The sequence below is a fragment of the Sceloporus occidentalis genome, unplaced genomic scaffold (genome assembly GCF_023333645.1).
Source record: "Sceloporus occidentalis isolate IW3139 unplaced genomic scaffold, rSceOcc1.0.p SCAF_3, whole genome shotgun sequence".
Taxonomy (NCBI): Eukaryota; Metazoa; Chordata; class Lepidosauria; order Squamata; family Phrynosomatidae; genus Sceloporus; species Sceloporus occidentalis.
The window spans coordinates 104,126,604-104,152,650 of record NW_028316983.1 but is presented as its reverse complement, the minus strand read 5'-3'; the positions used below and the strand labels follow the sequence as shown (position 1 = coordinate 104,152,650).

General features: G+C 40.3%; 1 protein-coding gene across 2 annotated transcripts in view; it reads right to left on the bottom strand.

The window, feature by feature from the left end:
* Positions 1 to 22,304, bottom strand: part of BCAR3 (BCAR3 adaptor protein, NSP family member) — a 143,212-nt gene extending 120,908 nt beyond the window's left edge. The window contains exons 1-2 of one of the 2 annotated variants that reach the window (XM_089515717.1): positions 22,200 to 22,304; positions 13,761 to 13,875 (exon numbers count right to left, since the gene is read on the bottom strand). In XM_089515717.1, coding sequence (XP_089371843.1) covers positions 13,761 to 13,875; positions 22,200 to 22,289 — 205 coding nt within the window. In that variant the 5' untranslated portion in view covers positions 22,290 to 22,304. Of the gene's footprint in view, positions 1 to 13,760; positions 13,876 to 18,104; positions 18,167 to 22,199 lie in introns of those variants that run through there. The other variant, XM_089515722.1, reaches the window with a different exon arrangement.
* Positions 22,305 to 26,047: the final 3,743 nt, after the last annotated feature.

Sequence of the window (26,047 nt, the reverse complement as noted above, 5' to 3'; positions counted from 1 at the left end):
GGCTGCCTTCCTCGTGGAGACGAACTTTACTAAGAGCAGCGATGTCAATCTTAAGTCGTGACAGTTCATGGGCTATTAGAGCAGAATGACACTCAGGACGTCCACTATCTGCAGAATCTTGCATGGTTCTGATGTTCCAGCATGCAAGCTTCAGTCTATTTGCACCTTTGGAGGCTGGTGTATGCTTTTGTTTCTTTGTCTTTGTTTGACCAAAGTCCTGAACCGCCTGCATGCAGGGTTGGGTCTGCGGCTTCCAGTGCATCTTTACACCTGCCATTTTGTTCCTCGCCTATCGCTACAACAATGACTCTCACTCTCACAGGGTCCACAGCAGTGGCGTGTAAATTGTTCTGGTTGGAAGTCTTCTGACCTAGCAAAATGGTGCCCGTCAGCACTGAACGGGGATAGCCTGGTGCCACGGAACGGAACAGGGCCTTTTGGGGGATGCTTTGCTGTGCGGTACAATCCATTTTTGGCAGGTCACGCACGCACACGAGCGTCCTCTTTCTGTACCTGTAACGGTGGGGGGAAAACGGGTGCGATAAAGTCCTACAACTCTGAAGATCAGAGTTTGAATCCCCATTTGGCCATGGAAACTCACTAGGTGGCCTTGGGCAGGTCACTCTCTCTCCACCTCAGAAAACCCTGTGATTGGGTCCTTTAGGGTGGCCATAGCCACTCAAACAACAGTAACAGAAACAAAAATAGAATCTCAGTTAAAGCATAGAAAGTAATTTCTTTAAAATCACCATAAACAGCATATTCCATGTGGCTTTCTTAGGATATGTGTCAAAGTTACTGGAGATACCTCCTTTACTCTTGGTAGGATGCTACAGCACACAGAAAGCACAGGAGGTTAAAGACATTATATTAGGGCGGGCAACTGCAGTGGGGTTGGGAGGCCACATTCAAAGGGACTCATACAATTTCTGAAGGAAGTTGAGCAAAGATTTGAAATAACAGGGATCTATTGAAGGGGCCTGAGGTAAGAGGTTTTAAAGCAGGGATTCAAGCAAGAGGGGGTTGAATGAGGGATGGGAGAGTTTGGAAGGCCCAGTAAGATTGCTACCAGGGACTGAGGCAGCAAAAAAGTTAAGTTAAGCAGATACTGCAGTGAGGAGGTGGAATGAATGAATGTGGAAAGGTGTGGGAGCATCTTGGTTGCCGCAACAAGCGGTGCTAGCTATTTCAAGTACCAAGGGTCTATCAGCTTTTGTGAGGAGGGGGCTCTAGAGATTTAGGAGTGTATTTTTGGAACTGTGGGCTTTGTACACTCCTGTATTAGATGTACTACAGACGCCAAATGTAATCCTACTATCTTGCCCAGAAGTGATCAGAACACATCCTGATCATTAAGGGTGATTTGTACTAGATCACATTGAGTTCTTCACTCCTAATGGTTCAACAATAATAATAACTTAGATGCTCCCCAATTGTGATAATCAAAGCATGTGGGTTTTATGTGGGAATAACCAGGCATGTATCAGTGGATGTGCAAGCGTTGTAATCTAACTCATATTACTGCAAATAAATTATTGGGTTGAATATGTGGTCAAAGACACCATGTAAGTACACAGAAGCCATGCACACCTGAGCCACTCCTGTATGACTGCTGTTCTAATAAGAAAACAAAATAAATCGACCAATTTGAAATCTGTCTTCCACTGGCCTAGCCCTGAACTCCAGATTTTTCAAGTCCTTACTCAAAACGGGGCCATATATTCTCTTCAAATGGCTATGCCCTCTGTCTTTAATGTCCTTGACTAATAAACACAGTCAAGTGGCTGGGGATATTTTCTGTAGTGGAATCCGCAGATACTTCTATTAATTCCCCAGAAATTTACTTTTTGGAATTATATCTCCCAGGACCGAAAGCTATAATGATCACATTGGCTGAGGATTCTAGGATTTGTAGGCCAAATAAGTAATTTCCCCAAGCTCTTGAGAAACACACTTTCAAGGACCTAATAATCACCACGAGCATCTGTCCTTAATCTTTCATGGTTTTGTCAATTGAAAGGGAGAGGAAGTTTCTGCAAATGAAGCTTGATAGAAGATATATACTATTGAGCCGTAGCTTACACGGTACCTTACATTCATGTGAAGAGAATGCAGGCCAGTCTCTTAAGCCTTCAACTAGAAATTAATGTTTTTGACCTAGTATAAATATATGAACTAGCTGATCAACAGAGTATTTCTATTTTGTTTATAGCTTTACGTCAAGGGTAACTCCACACCTTTTTCTATTTTTGGCCATCCATATGCAGCACTTATATTTCCAGATTTGCTCCTTCTTCATTAAATTTAATTCTCTGATTCTCTGATTCTGCTGCAGAATACCTATTCATCAGATTCATACCCTTGGCCCTTGTAGTTAATTGCTGTTGTTTTCATCATTATGTGTTTTATTGTGAAAAATCAATAAACATTTAATTAGGGGGGGAATGCCTTTTCACTGCCACTTTCTTTAAACTTCTGCATACTGATAGTTGTCTCTATGAGTGGTTCTTTTCTTTCCTTGAATGTTGACATTATTGTGCAGCTGTGTTTTCATCTGTAATCCCCCCAAAGTTTGTTCTTAACATTGTTCTATTACTTCCTTTTGTCTTGGGTCAATAACCACAAGCCCAAGGGCTTTACTCTGTCTACATTAATAATAATTCCTCCCTTGTCCAGCAAAGTATCTTTCTGAGTAATACCAATGACATCTTGCTGAGTAATATCAGTTCCAGAGTTTTGTTAGTAGTTTTGACTTCATTAACAACAATAACAACCCAACAAAATCCTCCCCCTTTTTTAAAAATTCTAAAGTATGTTCCTTTTGATCTTTTACTTTTCTTACAGAAAGCTACTGGAACAACCCTTTCCCTCCTCGCTCTACATTATTACTATGTCTATAGCAGCAGAACTAGCCTACCATTAGGCAGACGCTGCCTGTGGTCACTTATGTGTCTACTATAAAGGGCTGCAAACGATTATTATATGTTGAGGCTCTCTTATCCAAAATGCTTGAGACCAGAAGTGTTTTGGATTTTGGATTTTTTTCATATTTTACAATATTTGCATATATATATTTATGGACATATCTTGGAGATGGTACCCAAGTCTAAACATGAAATTCATTTATGTTTCATATACACCTTATAAACATAGCCTGAAGGTAATTTTATACATAATATTCTTAATAATTTTGTGCATGAAACAAAGATTATGTACACTGAATCATCAGAAAGCAAATGTGTCACTGTTTCAGCCACCAATGTGTACAGTTTTGGATTTTGGAATATTTCAGAATTCTAGATAAGGGAGATTCAACCTGTATATTATAATTTACCCTCTCAGGAGAGGTACCAATAGCATGTTCAGCCTCTGCTACCATAATAACTTGGTTGGTCTTTTGGTATTATGCACCATGATAGGGTACTGAGGAAAGAGGTGTGTGTGTGTGTGTGTGTGCGTGTGCGCGCGCGCGCGCCTTCAAGTCGTTTCCAACTTATGGTGATCCTAAGGCAAATCTATCATGGGGTTTCCTTGGCAAGATTTGTTCAGAGAAGGTTTGCCACTGCCTTACCCTGAGGCTGAGAGTGTGTGACTTGCCTAGGATCATCCAGTGGGTTTCATGGCTGAGCTGGGAATCAAACCCTGGTCTTCAGAGATGTAGTCCAACACTCAAACCACTATACCATACTAGCTGACTGAAGTAAGGTACCACGTGCCTTTAAACAGCATAATATATTTGAGGCAGTGTTGTTTTTAAAATCTGAAATGTTGTTTTTAAAATCTGACAGAAGAATGCTGTGAATTTCTACAGAACAACTGTACATATGTCTACTCAGACGTAAATAAATTTGAGTTCAGTGAAACTTACCTCCAGGTAAGCATTGATAACCTTGCCACCTTGGGTACAGATAATAATTCCAAAGAAGAAAATGTTTAAAGTAGCTTACAAAAATAAAAAGACATTTAAAAACAAGAACAACGTTAACTTATTAAAATTTACAAGCTAAAAATCAGTGACAAATATAAAAATACAAAAGATGTTTCCTGACCGAGAGCTACTATCATAAATACCCAAAAGGTATTATGAAGCTATTCAATCTTTTCTTCCTGAACAACTTTTTTCTTGGAAAGAAAAAAAGATGGAAAACTCTGGGAAAAGAGGGGAAGGCTACAAATTGTCTGGAAATGTCTGAACCCCTCTAAAATTCTGTGAATGAGACAGTGCAATTGCACAGAAAATACTGAATATATTTTTAAAAGCAAAAACCAGTAAAGGTCTCATCTCAAAATGCTGTGTGTGCAAAGACTAACAATGAAGAAATCTGCTCAAATACAGCACAATGTCATTGGTATAAAAGCCATTTATATTATTTATCTCGGTTTTGATTTCCTAGCCAAGTAAGTAATTCCCTCAGCAGTATCACAGCTGGTGTAGTATACTGTACTTCAATTTTTGCTGATTTCAGACTTCTTCTGCTACTTTTTCTTTGAGACAGTTAGGGTCACTGAACAGTAGATTGTTTTCACTTTAACAGGCCTCTGCCTCATCATCCAACTTGTCACAGAAGATTGAAGAGCAGAGAGGCAAGAGCAATCATTTCACACCAGCAAGACCCTGACAGTTGACTCTTGCTATATGATTGTTATAAATACAGTCACTCACTCCTCCGGCAATAAAACAGGTGAAATCCTGGTCAGTAGATTAAATTGACGTCAAGTACTCGCCACTCTTTTGTCTTCTTCAGACCTTAATCTAAAATATGCATTGTCTCTCTGGCTAAGATCTTATAATGCCCAGCTTTGCATAAAAGGAAAAATTCACCACCCTTAGGACTCACAGTTTTTGTGCAATAGTCCCCGAGCATAGCAAGATGCAGGCTGATGGCATCTGTCTCTTAAATTCTTCAGGATCCACAGAGATCGCATGTCCTCACCACTCTCCTCCAGTTCAGAGGGGATTATCATAGCAAAACGATGACTCTTGGGAACCAGGGCTCATCTACACTTGCTAGAATATTCCAGGTTGCCCCTGGAGTGTTCTGGCGTCAAATTCATCCCTTACCTTGCAGATTTCCAGCTCTCTTCTCCAGTAACAACAGGCAACATCTGCCTTCCCGCACAATCCCTGTTTGTTGCCCATCACCACTGCTGAGGTCAAAATGAGGTTCCCAGGCACACTATCGACACTGGGCACCTCATTCTGATCTCAGAGTGTCTCACACTCTCAGTGATGGTACCAGGCAACTTGCAGGGACTGCAAGTGAAAGTGAAAAGGCAGCTGCTGTTGTCACTTCAAACACACCGAAACCTTGCAGCAAATGTTGAGATATTTAAATGTGAGTTAAAGGGAAGAAGCCCCAAATCCAGGGCAGGCACTGTGAAGACAGTCTTGACCCAGTTTGAGGTTTTGGCCCTGTGCCTATTAAGCAGAATGCAGAGAGCCTTGGGGTACTTGGGGTAAATCCATATAGACAAGGGTTCATTCATACCACACAATTATAGCACTATGATTCCACTTTAATTGCAATGGCTGCATCCTGGGGTATATAGTTTGGTGAGACACTGGAGTACTCTGCCTGAGAATTCTATATTCCCCTCTCCTAAACTACAAATCCCAGGATTCCATAAGATGGAAACATGGCAGATGTTGCTGCCGTTGGGTGCCTCCAAGTCATTCTTGACTTATAGTGATCCTAAGGCGAACCTATCATAGGATTTTCTTGGCATGTTTCTTCAGAGAGGGTTTGCCATTGCCATCCTCTAAGGCTGAGAGTTGCCCAAGGTCACCCATGTGTCAATAATAATAATAATAATAATAATAATAATAATAATAATATATTTATATCCCGCCTCTTCCGTTTGGGGATCAAGGAGGGTAACAACAGAGTTTATATGATACACAATATAAAAACAATAAAATCCACAAAACCCTGACCTAACCCTCCCTTTATGCTTGAGTGGGGAATTGTACTCCAGAGTTGCAGTCCGACGCTCAGCGACTACACCACACAGTTACTGAGACATAATAGCACTATAATTCATTAGTGTGAATAGGCCTTGGGAGTGGAGGGGCTTTGGTTGTGGTAGAGCATGAAAGAAAATACCAAACTGAGAAATGACCCAAAAATACAGGTGTAAGGTGGGCATATGCCTGCATGTGACATGAACAGATGCCAGTCTCTGTATCTTTTGTTACCTCAAAAGTTATCCAGAATTGGATCAAATTCCCATAAGACAATATTCCCATAAGACATCCAAAGACTCTGAATAGTAAAGTGTTCACCTGAATTAGTAATGATTACATAAAGTTCCATTCTCCCCCCCCCCCCCCAAATGGGTTTAATTCTAATTGCCATGACAAAAAATCATAATACCACTACAATGTGGTACTGAGGTTTCAACAACAACAAACCATTCATTTGAAGTATATTATTATTATTATTATTATTATTATTATTATTATTATTAACCTTTATTTATAAAGCGCTGTAAATTTACACAGCGCTGTACATACAATCTTTTAGTTAGACGGTTCCCTGCCCTCAGGCTTACAATCTAAGAAGACATGACACAAAAGGAGAGGGGAGTGGTGGTGGGGAATGGGATCAGGTCCAGCAGTTCTTCTCCACCTCCGAGGCCTGGACCAAGGCAGATCGACTGGAGGAAGAGCTTGGCTTCTTAATGGATGGTTAAAAGGAGGCTTCCTGGGTCAGAGAGGGGCTCACTTCTGGGAATGCTTCTCTAAACAATATAGTCTTAAACTCAGTTTTGAAACTGGGTAGAGAAGTGATGAGGTGTGCATGTGGGGGAAGAAGGTTCCAGGAGTAAGGGGCAGCAAGCGAGAAGGGACGAATTCGGGAGGGGGCAATGGTAGTCCTACACTGTGACAGGAGACCTTGACTACAAGAGCGGAGGGTGCGAGTAGGAATGTAAAGAGAAAAAATTCAGTGAATTAAGAAGGACCAATAGGTCAAATAGTGATGTCAAGTGTTGATTTGATGCACAACAGGAATCTCCATTGCACAAGACACCATGCAGGATGCCCCAATATGCATTGTGACAATTCATAAAAGGGTTGTGTGCCATGTCAAGGGCATAGCCGCAACATCAAAACGTTATGCCTTTGATGTAGGATTTTGGCCAACAAAATTTAACTACTATCTCAAACACAGCCTCCAACCACACAGGTGCCAAGGGCCAATCCAAGGTACAGTATTTCATTGCCTACAATGAAAAACAAAATGGTGGACCCTCCCATTCCATGTATAAAAGCCAACTAGATGGGCAGTTGAATTTTTCTTCCACCATGGCAATGAGATAGTATTTTTTTTACTGCATCTGAAGGCAGGATAGTTTAGGGGTTGCAAGAGATACCATATAGCATACACCACTTTCTTCTAACCTATCATCTCCTGTCTTTTGCCACCTGAGGCAACTGCTTATGGTCTGGCTGGTCCTGCTGCCTAGTTTACCAGCTCCTGATATCCAAACACAACCAAAAATCTCCACCTATAAGCCCATTGTTGTCCTTTTCATAACAGATGTGTGCTGATCTATCCAATTATAAGGCAGTCCTGAGTGCTGTTAATCCTATAGGAAAGTCCCCAAGATGAATGCCATTTGTCCACATCTTTACAAAATGGGATTCCCAGATTCCTGAGATGGGGTTTCCCTGAAGACCACTCATTGCAGATGACCAGCTGAGCTCCCAACTCCTTGGGGCTGATGATCAGCTGAGCTTTTGGCTCTGGTTCCTGTCTCCTAGGCAACAACAGCATACCAGGACATTCATTGCTGGATGCTAAAAAAACACTAGTGAAAGCCCTCTATACACCCCAAATCACACAAAACCATTAAAAATCACCACACAGTTTCAAAAGCTGTTAAGGAAACTTAACAGTGGGATTAAGGCACTGGGGGCAAAGCTATGTGAAATAACAGAAGTTATAACCATGCATACCATTTAAAAAAGAAAGTCTCATGCACACAAATCCCAGCAACACACAGAAACCCAAAGCCAATGTAAATGTTTTGCCTTTCTCAACAACTGCAAACCGAAAATGCCAAAATCATACAGAGAGCCAGCCCAAAGCATTTGCTGTCTGAGGAAAATAAGAAGATGGTATCCTTCCCATTCCACATGGGAGCCCTTTGGATTGCAAATCAAGAATTTCTTCAACATTTCGACAATAAGACATTATAAACCACTACACTCAAGAGTACTAGCCTTTAGCCTGCAGGACACAGGTCTCTCTCTCTTTTCCAACATCTTCTTGCCTCCTCCCAGCATTTGCTGCCTGAAACAACCATCTCACTGCTTAGTGTCAGAGCCAGCTCTCGTCAAACACCATGCTCTTCTTCCACAAAAACAGCAGGGTGATGTGAGCATGATTTCAATGTCCTGTCTGTTTTCAAGTGCTTCTGCACTTGAATAACACCATGAATGATATAAGCTCTACTCCTATGGCTAACAACTGTCTGCTTGACATGCAAAAATTTCAGCAGATGAAACTTTTCCTGATATGGGATTAAAAGTGGTGGGGAAAGCTTGCCATTCAGTTCTGTACTTTAGGTAGCTATTAATATTGCAAGAGCAGGATGAGCCTCAAGGTGATTTCTGTATGGACCAGTGGATGTGTTGTTCAGAGGATTCACTGTAACAGGTGTGACCAGACAGACTCTCTTTCAAAATGTATAAGAAACAGCCACAGTTGCAAAAAATAATGAATAAATACTAGTTGATTAAGATACAGTAGTTCACACATTAAGCCCTGAATTATGTAATCATTCACAGCTCCCCAAAACACTATTACTTTCTTCTAGTTTAATGGCTTTCTAAGTAACTCTTTTATTTATGGTTGTCACAGAGAAAAGGGGGCAGGACTGTTCTCTGTTGCTCCAGAGACTAGTTCTAATAGTCTGAAGGTACAGGAGGGTAGATTTCAATTGAAGATTAAAAGGAATTTCTTGACAGTACTTTTACTGTCAAGAAATTCCTTTTAATGTTCAATTGAAATCTACTCTCCTGTACCTTCAGGTTCAGCAATTAATTGCATAGAGAGGTGGTGGAGTCTCCTTCTCTGAATGTCCTCAAAAATAAATTGGACAGCTATCTGCTGGGGATGCTTTAGTTGGAAACCTGCATTGAGCAGTAGATTGGACTCAATGGCCCATGAGGTCTCTTTCAGCTCAGGATTTAAACGAGAGTTAAACAAGAATTAAACAGGAAATGTTGTATGTTAAACATCAGGCATTTCCTGTTTAACTCTCATTATGATGTTGCCTGTTGTTTTCCCCCTAGTGTGATAAAGCAGTATGATTCTATGATTCTATAACAAAAGTATACAATCAAGTCCAATAATTTAAGAAGAGGTCTGCTAAATTACATGAAAATCTATCACATTCAGCATCCTGTTTCCTACAGTGACCACCCAGATGGCTAATGGAAGCCCAGAAGCAGACTATGAAGGCATTTCTCTGTGACTGGTACCCACAAAATGCTGCCTCTCATCATAGGATAGCTTGTAACCATTGTGACTTGTAGGCACTGGTTATAACCTGCAAATGATGGGGCTCATGTGGATTTTGCAGGCAAACTCAGCAATTTATGTAAGTCTATGGCTGCATCTGCACTGCAGGAATAATCTAATTTGGCACCACTTTAACTGCCATGGCTCAGTGTTATTGAATTCTGGGATTTGTAGTTTGTTGTGGCACCAGAGTTCTCTGATAGAGAAGGTGGAATATCTCACAAAACTACAATTCTCAGAATTCCATAGCATTGAGCCATGGCAGTTAAAATGATGTCAAACTGGATTATTTCTGCAGTGCAGATGCAGCCTGTATATGTCAGTTATACTCAGGATTTAAGGCATGAATTAAGCATAAACATTACCTAGCAAAGCCCTTTTCAGTGAGAAGCAATGGCCTAATGAGAAAAAATTATTTTGAATCTAGAGATTAGCTTGACAACCTGTCAATAAAAAACAGTGAGAATTAATGCCCAGGGAAAGTAGATAATCCACAGAGAGGGACTATAGTTCAGTGGAAGTGGATATGTTTTATGTGTAGAAAGGCCCAAATTCAATACATGACATCTCCAGTTTGAAAAAACTATCAGTGATGGGATACACGTCTGCATGACACTCTGGAGTAGTCAAGAGTAGACAATCCTATGTTGGCTGTTTTAAGGCAAATGTCTAGCCTGAAAGCATCCTTATTTTTTTTTTGTTTTGTTATTATGACCTAGTGATGAAGATGCTGCAATGTAATATATGAAGAATATCTAAAAATATGCTAATCCGAAGAGCACACTGAATAATGCATACAAAACACCCAAATGACAAATATACACATCAGTATCATATGATATCTAAGGTGTTCATACTGATACAGTATGAGTAAGGGAAAGGAAATTAATACTCAGTTATCCCCGACAAATAACTGAGTGTTCTATAACTATGGCAGTTACTCAAATCAAGTAGTCATGCATCATTTTTACCACTCATCATATAGCTGCACTTCCTATTAATTTGTTCCTTGTTTCTAGATGAATATTTGCAATTAGAAAATAATAATAAAGTGCAGGGAGATATTGCAGTTTTCAGAGTTCTAAGAATGTAACAGTACATCATGTTCAAATCAAGGTTGCCACTGAAGACAGCATTTCCACCTTATAGGGCTGGCCCAAGATGTTTTGCTGCCTGAGGTAAAAGAGTAGATGGTATACACTTCCCATTGCAGGAAGAGGGAGTTCAGAGTCATTTTAAATCATTGTTTTTGCATTACCAGTAGAACTTTATGTGAGCAACTAATACACACTTTTGGCAAATGAGAGGCTACAAGAAAATAATAAGATGATCCAAGTTAGTGCTACCAGTATTGAAAAGAAAGTGTTCCCAGAGTAACTGATCATGTACTCTTGCTCCTAGACACAGCACTTTATCCAACACAGACACAAAACAAAAACATGCCATTATGAGCTGGAGACCAGATAACAGCTACTAGTCCCTGCTGTGAAAACAGCCTGTGGTCACACGTAACTGAGAAAATAGACTGATTTAGAAGCAAGATTCCCAGGCTTGATCATGGCTTGATTCCATTACTAGCAATGCTGTAAAACAAGGAATAGTTATGTTCTTATAGCTAGAGTCTATAATTCACTTGTATCATTTCAAAAAGTAGAAGAGCAGAAACTAAACCTGACATGATTTCTATTGTTTTCATCAAGAGCTAAACTCACCCAGCTTTACTAGCAAACTGAAACGCTTCTGGATTTCTGCAGTGGCTAGCACTTAGTATATAGTAGGTATTATACTCATGTATAAGTCCAGAAATTTGAGGACCGGAGCAAATGAGCAGGAAAAAGTGGCTCAATCCTGCTTTTCCCAAAGTAGGTAGAAACCCTGCTGTCGCATGGCCACTAAGGGCTAAGATTTGCAGTGGAGATAGCCAATGCACTTTCAAAGATAAGTGAACAATATCCCTCACAAATCCGGTTTTCTTTTTGGGACATCCCAGACAGCAAAATTATTAGTAGTAACAGTGACAAAAAGAACAAACAATATTGTGATTGCATGTGAATTTGAAGCTGTGTGTGTGTAATGTTCAAGGGGGAAAATGCATTAAATAAAACATAAATGAAAAAGAATGTTATACTTTCTACAGAGCATACAGAAATACTTTTGATAAGGCTCTAATTGCCAAGGCACACATATTTCATACTTCACTTATCTCCAAGGACTTGGATTATATGTTTTATTTTTCAGTTCTCCTCTACATTCCTAAGGAGAGTTTTCAAGTTTGTTGATCCTAAGCTAGGACTGAGGTTACAGAGGATGTCAGTATTCACATTTGTTTGGTACATTTTTGCACAATGAGTCTTAGCTCCTCCCCCCCCCCCCCCCCATCTAAATTGTCCCTTTCAGTACAGTAGATGTAGATAATAAATACAGGTTCAAAGAGTAGTGCAAAGAGAAGGTGAAACTACCAGTAGGAAATCTTGAGCCAAATTTGTGTACAGTCAAGACACAGCTGGTAAAGACCAGCATAGGCAATGGCAGTAGAAGAGGAAAGGCTGTGAAAGAGATAAAACACTGGAGATACAGACTGCTCAGAGCTGTCAGATTTGATCTGTCTTCCTTCTCCATTGTTGTGCAACCTTGGCAAAAGTATAGCTGCTGGTTGCATTTTTACTATACCAACTGGATTCTAACATCTGTCTATCATATCTAGGCCGCGTTCCCACTATGATTTCAAGTGAATTCCTGATCAGGTTATATGACTGTCATTCCCATTTGAAACCGGTTCAGATCCTACTACGATCGGTTTCAATCACGATGAAGCAAGGCAAACGAGGGAAAAAAGGCTCTTTCTTGACATTAGTTCTTTGGAAGTTCAAGTGGGAATGACAAATCTGAATTGCATGACTCTGGAGGGGAGGGACTAATGGCAGAGGGGTGTTTACCATCCCTTCTCAGTTTTTGCTAGAACCACCATTCCCCCCCCCCCCCCCTCAGCACTGCCTTTGTGCTTGTGGTGTGACCTATGGGTACATGATTTAAAAAAAAGATAAAAGATAGAAGATAGATTCATTGATTTTGCAGTTACTTGCAATCAGTGAGGCAGGTAGTTGCAAAACGAATCGTCTATCAATATTTTACAAAACAAATTGATAGAAGAATAGATGCATTGGTTTTGCAACTGAAGTCAGGGTTGCCATATTCTAGTCCCTCATATCTGAGCATCTTATTTGTGTATTATGCAAACTATTATAATTATATTATTAATTTGCATTCTAATTGTGCAAATTCAACACATTAATCATTACACTTTTTCTACCATTATGTTTTAAATTTAGTACCAGTACCAAGCTAAGAGCTCTTTTTTCCTCTTTCCCCCCTACTATGGTATGAAGAGAAGGAGACTTCCAACCAGCCCCAGAGAGTAACTCTTTTGAGACTGTTCAGAAACAAAGATCCGGTACACACCGCCAGGAAACAACGTCTTTGTGGCGATAGCAGGGCTCGGGAGTGCGCACCAACCACATGCTCCCGAGCCCTGCTACGTGCGAGCAGCACCCACACGGGGGCATGTCTATGACATGTGGGCATCTGAGCGCCCACACATCTTGTAGAGGAAGTGCCGTCATAGCGCTGTGCAGCAGTACTGCTCTGTTTGGTTGCTGCAGTAACGCTGTGCAGCAAACAGGGGCGGTGTTTCTCCGCCCATCTGTCTTGGCCCAAAGTTTCAGTGTGCTGCCTAGCCTTAGGCTAAAGCCACCAACACAATCAGCACACAACACAAGACCAACTCTGCTTGCCTTCTTTATTTTTTCACCTTTTGGGACTGTCAAGTGAAGGGGGGAGGAAATGGAAGAATAAGGTGGCAATGCTACACCTGTGCAATAACAACCACAGTCTGCAGGGCAGGATGAGGCTCCTGCTAGTCCCAGTCTTCTTGCACCGTTTCCTGCTTTCTTGCCACTGCCACATTTCAACCTACCCATCAGCCTGCAATAAAGGAGAAACTAAGGATTTACTACTTCAACTGTCCAGGACATTTTTTAGTCCCTTCAATCCAGAATTTTCCAGCTTTTCTGGGACAAATGGAAACCCTCCTTGAAGTAGACAGAGGAGGCTTGCCATCCCTGTTCTGGTATGTGCTTCTTTCTCTTTCCTCCTTTCATTAAAATAGCTTCAATCACTCCAGTTTGGATTACAAGTCCTAATTTTGTTAACATCATATAATAGACTTCTCACCTTGTTTTCTTCCTACTTCTTGAAGAAGCAAGATGTTGGAAATAATGTGTGTACGGTGGAATTGATTCTCAACTCCCATTTTCTTGAGTTCAGCTTCCGTCAGGTGGAGTAAATCCTATTACAAACACAATGAAAATGAAGCTATCTTAGAAAATCTTAACTTTGTCTACTAAAACAACCATCAACCGATTATTTGGTTCCTAAAAGAAATTATAAATTTACACTGTAATCCTATGCATACTTTCCCAGGATTAAGTCACACTGAACACAAGCAGATGACTGCATTGTTATAAAATATTTCCATTGGTATCTAACGTCTTATTTTAGATGTCTGGTTGCAGAATTTTATAGAATAGAAGAATTTTATAACAAATAATAATCACATAAATATAATATTAGTTCATCCAGAATATTGTCAGCACTTATTTGTTACACTTTTAGATCCTCTAGTAACCTGAGTTATTTGGCCAGTGTATAAACAAATTAACAAATGATAAGAATTAATATTTGTCAATCAGGAACATCCCAAACTCATCAAAATATCGTGCTAAATATATCAAAATCTTCATCCAGGCTGTACCGTCCCATTTCAAGTCAAAATTTCAAATGAGGATCTTTTCAGTAACCAGCCATAACACTTCAAGAAATTGCTGTAGATGCCTATAAATTTGAGAGAGTGTTTTTGGTTGTCATCCAAGTTATAGTGCATAGTTTCAGCTGAAAAGTTGAAATTCCAAATGGCAGCGAAGCAAAAAGGAGGTCTGCTCTAACTCATCAGGAAATCATAATAGACACCTATAAATCTGACAGAGGAGATTATCACACAGGGACAGGATCGGGACAGGATCACTCCCCAATCCTTATCCTATTTGTCACCCAAGTGAAAGTGATAGCACAAATCACTTTCACATCAAAGCGGGCTGAAAAGCACTTTCAGCCACCAGCTGAAAGCGCTTTCAGCCATCCAGGTAATAACGGGTTTTTCCATTGTTATAAAAGACTGCAAATTACAGGAGAAAGCCCTGGTTTTGATGCTGAATGGGCTGAATGTCATCCAAACTGTTCACACCAGATTCTGGGATCGAGCCCTGCATTGTTTGGCTCCCCACTGAGAGGACAGAGAGACACTTTATTTGGCCCTGATCTTTAGAAAGCCTTATAAAAAGATCAAATTTCAAGCTTTTGAAATACCCAGAAAGCTGCATCAAAATAGATCAAGCGACTTGTCCTCCAGATATTGATGAACTACAGCTACCAGCATCCCTCACTATTGATGATGCTGGCTAGGACTGATAGCAGTTGCAGTTCACAGTAGGAAGGGTCCCACGAAAAAAAAAGCACAGTTGTCAGGGGAGAGGGGGCTGATATGTAAGCCAAGGATTCTACATTTAGTCACAATGTTAAGATGAAAAGCATTTCCAGTAGCCTGTATTAACTGCAGTGATAGCTTCTAGATACATCCAGGATGGTCATTAGTACTGCTGGGATGAAAGAAAGAAAAGGTTGATTTTCTGCTATTCAGTTACCCAGACCAGCATCCATCCTCAGTGAAACACACAGCTTTCTTAGTAATTATGAGACAGGGTATGAACCTGTTTTGATCCTAAAATGTAGGAAGGGATTAGTTCATGTACTGCTGAGCCAGTCCCATCCTAGGGACTATTGAGGGCAGAACACAATTAGGCCACTGATTCTGTGTGTTATGAATGGTGGGTTTGTGGGATATTCTTCCTCAGGTGCCAAATAACTTGTTTCCCCTTGGGTAGTATGACAAATGACAGAGCATGGGAAAGCATGGAAAATCTAAGATTGTTTACTATGACTTCCAGAATCCACCAAGGGGATTCTGGGCATTGCAGTCAAAATCTAATTGTGGGAAATTAGTTCCTACACTATCTATAGTAACAAAATGGTTCTGCTCTACTTCAGTAATGTCGAAAATTGGATAGTGAGTTATATTACATTACATTACATTTATTATGGCAACTAGCCAGCATAGTGAATTGGACAAAATGCATTGTAAGGATCATTGAGTTAAAAATATTTAACAAACCTAAAATTACTACAGTATGTACTGTTGAGAATTAATGTCAAAAAGTACTGTTTTAGTGTATTGCTTTCTCACTTTTCCAATAATCTGAAAGTATGATGAGAAACTTGTTCAGATCAATTATCTATTTCCTTCTTCCTTTTGTTTTTCTGTGCATTGTCAGAGTATCATTCAAAGGAGTATTCCTTGGAATTTACTTTGAGGGAAGCTCTCTTCATATAAGAGATCTATTGTGGCATCTTTTACAAGAACTGCCATCTCACTTCCAGGACCATAAAATACAGGAGACAGCATTTAATTACTGTTAGTAGATAGCAAAGACCACCTGAGAATAATTTCTGTTTTGAAATTGTGCCACAGTCTGCAAAACCTCACTGTTGTCCTCCAGAATTTGTGGACTTGACAAATGAGTTGTCATTTAACTTAGGGATCCACTTCTATTTAATTTTAAAGCTTTCATTCATTGGGACAAATTGACTAGACTGCCATGAGTAAGTTCCTGAATATACCACAAACATCTGTCCTAGTCTAGTGACATTGCTTAGCAGAGGCCTCCAACACAGAGAAAGAGAGAGAAAGAGAGAAAGAGAGAGAGAGGGAGGGAGAGGGAGAGCAAACTTTCCTTGTAATGTAGTGGCTGGGTCCCCAATGTTATCTTCTTCAGGTAAATTTGTCCGATCTGTCCTATAGATTCTCTGGATGTGCCTTCCCCATTCTCTAACCCCTTTCTCATCCTTGATGTCTTGAAGATAGCAATCAGGATGGCTAATTTTATTCATTGTTGTTTGTTGTTGTGTGCCTCCAAGTCATTTTTTATTTGTGTCAATCCTAAATTTTCTTGGCAAGTTTCTTCAGAAGGGTTTTACCATTGCCATCATCTGAGGTCAAGAGAGTGTGACTTGCCCAAGGTCACCCAGTGGGTTTTTATGCTCGAGCAGGGATTCATTATTCCCCATAGTCCTACTTCTTCCTCAGATTATTTATGACCACTTTAGGGCCTTTGCTGAGAGAAAAGCAAGATATAAATTAAATAAACAAATAAATATCCCAGAATTTGGGATTACTTTGTAAATTGCCTTGAGTCCTAATTCTGGGATATTTATTTGTTTATTTAATTTACAAACAAACACACGCATATATATATACACACACAGTATTTACGAGATCTTAAGAGGGGCTTATGATTTCATAACCTTTGCGCTTCACGATTATGGCCATTAATGAACATGAACCCCAAAACCTCTCTTTAAACCAGGCAGCAAAGAGTTTCCAAGTCACTACAGACAGGGTGAGGGTGGAAAATGAAGACTGTAGCATTCTCCTAGTTGTGGAGGACACTGAGATAAGCAGCTGTGGCAAGACCCCAGGGGGTCTCTCCAGCTGCTCATCTCAATGTGTCCCAGAATGAGAAGAGCATGTCAGTTGTTATCTCTCAGAGCCCCAATCTGCAGAGCCTCAGAAACCCTTCGGTTGGGCACTGCCTGGCTTAAGAGGTAAGTTTGGGGCAGGAAGCATAAGTGGAAGTAGCTATGGCCACCAAGCCATCATCATAGCTACATCGGATGATGCCAGTCCTCAGCCATTATGTGGTACTACTACCACTAACCTGAGAACTGTCTGCTAAGACCTGACTAATCCAGATAAAGGTATCTGTTAAAATTGCAAACCTACTAATAAGCCCAAAGCATCTGTGTAAACATAACTGGCAACACCGACAACAGAAAAATACAGCAGCAAGAATGTGTGAAAAGAAGGACAAGATGCCAGGTGCTGGGTATAATAAATTTAATTCTCCAAAACAGCTCATGTATTTTGGAAACAGATGTTCCTGCTTCCTGAGCTGGCACTGAAGTTAGTCTAATTACTAGTTACTTAGTAATTAAACTATCTCCAACTTTAAGAAACTCAAGAGAGTTCAAGATAGCAGGAATGGCCTGTGTGTAAGTGCAGTCTCAGCTCAAGGAGAAGGCACATCAGTCGCTGAAATGGGCTTGCTATTTTATTAAATTTACTGCATTCAGCACCAGACATCTTGTTCTTTTTTCTCATAAACACAGAAAGGACTAGTTATTGTATACAAATTGTTCAGATCACAAAAAGTTACACAGCTGCTAATTATTTTTAATAACACAAGAACTAGACCTTGAACATTGAAAATATTTTGGAATTCTTTGCCCTTCTTCCCATCATAATTAAAATGGCCTTCCTTGACTAGGCACCTCCCAGATGGGTTGAGTTATATTATCCCCAAACATGATACAAACCAGGGACAACAGAGTTGTATAACCACATACCTGGAGGGCACATTGACCAGGAAGCCTCATTTAGGATAAATGTTTACCTATCCCTTTCTGCAACAGTGACCAGCAACAGCAAATACTGTAAAATAAGGGTACAAGGAAGCACTGTAATATGCAGAGATAAGCCTAGGCAAGAATAGAGGGCTGTTGGAAGCTGACAAATTTCCATAGCATACCCCAGCCTCCCAAAATTTCATTTCCAATAAAAAATTAGTGATGTTTTCATTAGAGTCAAGCATTTGATTTAAATGCTGGGTGAGATATGACATATGCCTCCCATTGATTAAAACAAGACAAAACTTGGAAGTGGCGGGGGATATATTTCCCCCTTCAACTTAGTAAATATCTATTTTAGCTGCTTTGCTGCCAAAAGCCAAGTCTGTACTTGCTCACAGAAGGTACGTAACAGGGCAAACAGTAAACTGCACAATTTATCTTAATAGGGATGTTTTATCTTAGACTTTAAAAAACAGGCTGCATTTTATGGCACCTTTTACACCACAGATACACAATATGTGCTGGCTTCTCTCCAGTTTTGACCCAGCACATAGGTGTAACAATGTTCACAGGAGGGTCGCATGTAGCAGCTCCCATCATCAGTAGCCACCCAAGGCAATAGTGAGGGATGCTGGGAGATTCAGTCTAGCACTATCTAGAGCAGGGATTGGGTCACTGGCACATGCTAAGGACTGGAGGATCATTTTTTCCTTCTTACCAACTCTCAGTGGGCACCACTGATGTGTTCAATAGTGACTGAAAATGATGTTTTGGTTGATCAGAACTTACTTCTAGTCACTTTTAGACCATTCTACCATCCATTTGGGGGTTTGGAGCTTCCACAGAGCCATGGGTCAAACAAGAACTTCGCAACTCTCTCCCAAATGTTATCCCACAACAAGATTCCCTAATGTAGGAAGTCACACTGTCTCCCTCCTGGTTTACTCCATAGGAAGTAAGTCCCATTGAATATGAGGGGGTGGGAATACCTCCAAATAAACATGCACAGGATTGTGATCTACAGTTAGGAATGTAATGAAATTTATGATTGCCGGATTGCTCACTACCTGAGGTAAACCTACTGGGACAGAGGTGGGGGGCAAGAGTTTATAGTATCTCATATGCAGAACCAGGCTGCCTTTAATCTTGCAACTTTAAACTTACATCTGAAACAGATTTTTTTCCCCTAAGACTTTGGCAGCTAAGATGTGCATGCTGTTACAGGCAGTGGAGTTCTAGGCATACAGCTCCTTCTAGTATCATAACCTTAGCTTATAATATTGGAGAGGTTGGGGGAAATAAAGCCCTGATTATTTTGTCTTTCAACAGATTTGAGCATATACTGCGAGTATTTCAAAGAAATTACACAGAATACTTGTTTCCAGCCTTATAGGGCAATCCACATCTCACAAGCAAACAATGAAACTTTCATTGAATTCATGGGTCTGCTGCACTCCACCCTAAAACTCCAGTTCTGGGAAGAGTTTCAAATGGCCACTTAATGATGAGCTCATCTTTTTATCCTGAATGGTCTTGTCTGGCCTTAGGGTTTAAGCAGAAATAGTGAGCAAATGCAAAAAGAAAACCAGAAAAGATTTGCTCCATCAAATCAAAACACCGAGGCATCACCACCACTATTGTCATCATCATCACAGGGCAGAATATCCGTAAACTAACTGCCTAATTTGAAATGAAATAATGTTGCAAAGAAAATGATGGAAGTGAAGCTGTCATACTTTGTACCCATCATGAGATGGCATGATTCCTTGGAGAAGATGAGAATGTAGAGTGGAAGGCAGTAGGAAAAGAGGGAAACCACACTACAGGTGAATAGACTCAGTCAAAGAAGCCACAGTCCAGAGTTTGCAAGACCTGATTAGGGCAGCTGAAGACCAAGGATCTTGGAGGCCTCTCATTCAAATGGTCACCATAACACGAAGTCAACTTGGAAGATAATTAACAACAAAATATTTGTGCACGTAATGTCACTGTTGTAAGGACTTTATCACACCAGTCTGCTGTCTTGCCACAACTGCACTGGTTTAAGAATGGAAATATATTTATTTGGCATCATTTCTTATCACACATTTCACCACAATAGTGCTTTGGCAACCCATGGCCATGTGATCTGTTTTCTACACTGACACATGCCATCTTCTTGGAGGAAGGGAGAGAATGAGCAATTGCAGCTGCCAACCACCTCCCAAATCTCCCAAGCCAGCTTCTAGAAAGTATAGGCAGCCACGATCACTGTTACTCTACACTCCCAAAGTGTGGGGCTGCTGTGTGCATATTCATACAGCAGACCCATACTTTGGGGGAGGGTTCAAGCAATCATGGCTGCCAATCATTTCCCAAAGCCAGCTACTATCTGAATATGCACACATTAGCTGGCTTCAGAAAGGAGTTGGCAACTATGATTGCTGCAAGGGGGAGGAGGAGGATAGAGGAGCGGAATCACACCCACTCAAAGCATGTGACTGCCTGGGAAGTAGAACTGCAGTGAAAGGGACCTATTACAGGATGGCAGTAATGGAATAGCAGGGAGAGTGAGAGCTTATTGACATGTTTTGCCCATCAGTGAAAAGGTGCACAACAGTAACTAATGAAATGCAAAGCAGCAGCAGAACAGAAACAACGTCGTGTGATAGGTATCAGCTAAAGATGCTTCTATCCTGTTAAAATTTTGCTTCTTTAGCCTCATGTGATAAAATCCTTCATCTCCAACAAACATGTTTATAAGGTAAAGTGTTTGTATCTGCTGCTAATGTCTGTGTTCCTGAAAGTTGCACATACAGTTTATATGTATGAATTCATATAATTTCCTCTGTTTCAGAGGTATCAGTCCTTTCTAATTAAACCAATACCATTCATATGCAAGAGGGAGTACCAGTAAGCCTGGAAGAATCCCACATTCTGAAAAATTATAAAATAATCTTTATGGGGCAGAAATCCTTGGGGACACCCCCCCCCCCATAGCCTAATAACAACTGTAACATGTAGCTAAAGAAACCAGAGTCTGGCATCAGACATCTTCTCTATTCTCTTTTGTTATCTCTCAACAAACTACATAGAGAATCAATCATTTATTTTTGGCTACTTTTTCTAGTTTATTGGGAGGGAACAAAACAAACAAACCAACAAACCCTACATAATTGAGTAAGTAAATACTTAGCTGAGAGGATAACATGTTTCTTACACATGGATGCCCTCCAACTGTCCTGATATAGCAGGGACCACCCTGATTAATTTTCTGTCATCCCACTTTTTTAGCAGCATGTAAAATGTCCCAGTTTTTCTCTATTCCTTCCATTTTGCCCCTTTATCCTCGGCGTACTTCAGTTGCTGCAAACTCAGTTTGAAATACAAAAAGAGGAATGAGGAAAGAAGAGGCAGAATCTTGCCCTTCCCAGTCATCCCAGATAAAAGCAAATTGCTGCAGCCTCTCACAGCTAAAGTGTTCCTACTCATTAGTAACTTTTGCCAGTTTTGCCAGCTAAACTCATGCTTAGCTATGAGTCTGGTTTTCGTGTATAAAATGTGATTACAGAGCTGGCTTTTTAAACATTCAGTTACAAGTGGGGAAAATCAAGGTAGAGAAACAGCATGGAATGAGATATTTAACCACAAAATATCCTCTCGTCTAAATGAAACACAGATCTCAATGGATTTACACTCCCACCCTTCAAACATTCAACAGTAGGTGAAAATACTGCAGTATAATGTGGGGTGGGAATCTCTTTGGGTGTTACAGTGGAAGAGAGAAGGCATAAACAATAGCAAAGGGATTACGTATGTTTGAATATCTGGGATCATATTCAACTTAACCGTGCTCATATAGGCCCTCCTGAGAGCCACCAAAGTTCAAATCCCAGCTCGGCTGTGGAACCCTATTTGGTGCCCTTGGGCAAGTCACATTCTCTCAGTCTCAAAGGATGGCAATGGCAAATCCCCTCTGAAGAAACATGCTAAGGAAACCCCATGAAAGGTCTACCTTAGGGCTGCCATATTGTTGGAAATGATTTGAAGGCACACAACAACAAGGCCTTGCTGGGGCTGATGGTTTTTTCTCTTGAAGATCTGGTTTCTTACCTCTACCCCATCATATTGATGATCAAAAAGAGTACAGTACTCTGGGAGACCCAGCTGAGACAACCAACTAGAAATGGAGATGCGCTTCATAATCTTCTTGCTGTGCCTTTGCAAGGTCTCAAGATGCTTTTATTTCTGCAAAGAAAAAAACCATGTTAACTTCAAATTACTGTAAAAGTTATCTAAAGAGTTAGTTGATAGATGTGATACTGCAAAAGCAGACACATTTTTAAGTACTGATCAATTCACAAGGTTGCTGAGGAACAAGTTGCATTGTTCTGTTCTGCTAAAATACATGTGAATTGCATGTAGAAATCACAAACCATAGTGCCATATACACAAGACAGGAGATTATTCCTATGTATGCACAAAGAGATGTACAAGTGATGATTGAAAAAACAATTGTGCAGAATAAGGTACACAAGACAGCTATCATTTTTTACATATAGAACTGGTTTTCTGGACTGTCGTTGAATAAAAAGAATACTCTCCGATTAAGTAGGTAGACAAAAACTATATTCTCTCTCTGATCAACAAGAAAAGAATGTAAGAAACTCTTGATTCTACTCAGTTAATAAATCCAGTACCATCTAGTGACTAAACCAAATAATTACAGCATCCACACATGGACAATGTGTACTTATTGGCCCTCCACATTCACGGCTTCGACTTTTGCAGATTTGATTATTCATTGATTTAATTGATATGTTCTCTCTAGGAATCTGTAGGTCCTCCAGTGTGGTTAGGCTAGAAGTTGACCATCACACTGGAGAAATTCACACTGGAGAAATTCCTAGAGAAAACACTTCTCTATGCATTTTCAGATTCTTCAGTGTAATTCTATGGTCAGTTTCCAGCTGATATTGACCACAGAGGTATACTGGAGAATCTAGAGATTCCTAGAGAGGTGTTCTATTAAGTAAAAAGAAAAAAGTGATTTTTTTTTTTTTTCATTTGCAGTTTTCTCACTTTCACGGAAGTCATGTGCCCCTAACCCCAGTGGAGAGCTGACTGTACTTGCTGAGATGTCCTGCATGAGAAAATGTGGTTTGCATGAAGAACCTGACTTTTGCTCTTCTGTATATTGTTCAAATGAGAGGATTTTTGCCTGCCGTACAGAAAAGCCAGAGGAATTCTAACATCTCAGCAATAAAAATGCTTTTTCTGACCTGCCTATGTGCTGAATATTTACACACACAATTGCCCACAGGCTGATGTCATATGGTCAGCAATGTGTCAGAATGAGAGCTGCTGAACATGGATGCAGCACATACTGCTGAGGTTATATATTTTAAACTATCTTTGTTGATGGGGAAAGCTCAAGGAAAGCATGACATAATTCAGGCTCAAGATTACTCCAAGTGCATGGATGCTTTATTAGTGGAAATACCAAAGAAGCCTTCAAGCAGGAAAAACAACCGATTCAACATTTGGGCTTAGCCACAGAAACCCACTGAGTGATCCTGGGTAAGTCACACTCTCTCATCCTCTGAGGATGACACTGGCAAAAACCCCTCTGAAGAAACTTGCCAAGAAAATACCTTAGAGTCGCCGTAAGTTGGACTTGAAGGCACACAACACACACATTCACACACAGAAGACTTTTGTCTCAAAGTGATTATGTTCATGCAGCTACATCTCTAATCTGACCAACTGAATAAAAATATTTTTTTTAAATAATCAAGTATCCATTAAAACAGTCGGCCCTTCTTATACACGAATTTTTAATACACAGATTCACGCATCCATGGTTTGAAAATGTTCAAAAAAAGTATACATTTCAAGTATCAAACCCTGATTTTTTCATTTTATATAAGGGACACCATTTTGCTATGCCATTGTATTTAATGGGACTTGAGCATACATGGATTTTGTTATCCACGGGGGATCTTGGAACCAAACCCCAGCATATAACAAGGGTCCACTGTACAAAGATTGGGGTGTGTACAGCAGCAGAAAAAAATCTCTATCCTGCAGAGATCACAGTAGACTGTTAAGCAATTCTGCATTAACCCACCACCAGGATGATGTGAAATGTTTGTCAACATCTCACAACACTGTGATTAAGTTAAGTGCTTTATTTTTCCCCAAGAAGTAAAAAGTAGCCATTCATTCACATATGTGAAAGTGGAGGAGCTAAATTCTCCCTCTGTCTGTTCTGAGTCTGACCTTCGTGTCAAGAATTAAAAGCAGAGCTCTGCTTTAAGTTTTGCCAAAAACTTATAGACTAATCATTGTGTTCTGAAGAAATTAATGGAGCTACACTATGGTTTCTGTTTCTCAGTCATACTGGAGGAGGAATCAGTAGACTTCAACTGCATGACCTCCTTTGTTTTGTTTTTTCTAAACCCTCATGATCTTCCTATTGCAACCTGAGACATACACTTGGGGGCCGGGGGGGGGGGGGAGAATATTGACCGCAGAATATTGTTTTGTGTACTGGATGAAGCTCATGTCTTGTCCACATTATTTTTCCAGTGCTTTCTTCTCTTCAGAGGTACATTTTAATGGGACAGCTGTGCCAGGACCAGAATGAATTTCCAACCCTGTTTTGTCAGCACACCACTGACAACCCAGAACTAACATCACATCACTCTTATTTCAGGTTTGGCTGTTTGGAGGCTGACCAAACTATCTTCTTCCACTGTGAAGTTGGAGGCTTTCAGAGCCGGCATCCATAGTTTTTGGTGGGTTTTTCGGGCTATGTGGCCGTGTTCTGGAAGAATTTATTCCTGACATTTCCTGAAAATAATATGATGGTTCACTCACAAGGTGAATGATCAGTATGCAGGTGTGAGTCAACAGATTAACTATGGAAATTAAGCACCAGACACTTGTCGAATTCATATTATACTCAGAGCTTGAAAAATTATGTTAAACACCTAACCCATTAATCATTCCCTTGTGGTTTCTCCCCCACCATCATGTTACATGGGACTTTTAATTAATTATTTTAATTATTTTATTATTATTTATTATTTTTATTTTAATGTTATTCCTAAAGCCCTTAAAAGTAGAAAAATGGTCCAAATCCCACAATCATTCTTCAGAAAGCTTCCAAATCAAGCTGCCCTTTTCTAGAGATAGCGAAGCAACTGCATGGTTACTTTCCTCATGGATCAGCCAGCCATCAAGTAAGCAAGCAGCAGCTCTAACCTTATGCAATGGTTCCCAAGTTTTGGTCGTCTAACTGTATTGGATTTCAACTCCCAGAAGCCCCAGCCATCTTGGCCAACAGCCAGGAATTCTGGGAGTTGAAGTTAAAAACATCTGGAAGACCAAAGTTTAGGAATCACTGCCAGTCTTGAGATGGATGAACACAACAGACTGTTTCTAGCATAAGTCTGACACCAAGTATAAAATTCCTAAAACAAATTGAACCACAAAGGACTGGGGTACAAGTGTAGCCCCACCCTATCAAACCTATCTCTAGACCTGTCTATCTGTCTGTGTGTCTGTCTGTAAGCTTTCTGGGTTCCCTTGAAGGTAGGGTTGACCCTACTGTTAGTCATGGCGAGGCAACCATCCCAGGCGGTAGATTCTGGATGTGTGAAAGAGTAGCAAATTGGGCTTTAATTTGTTATTATTCTGTTTTTATTACTAACTATAGGGAGAGGCATTTATAGGATTTTCTGTCTCATGTTCCAAAAATAACTTGGCTGGATTTGGGTATGCACCTTCACTTGCCTTGCATGGTGAAATGTACTGCTTAAAGGACAACGGAACATCTCAAATGGGTTACATGACAGTATCTGATACAGCAGCAATTCTCAACCTGTGGGTCATGACCCCTTTGGAGGGCAAATGACCCTTTCACAGGGGTCGCCTAAAACCATAGGAAACCATAT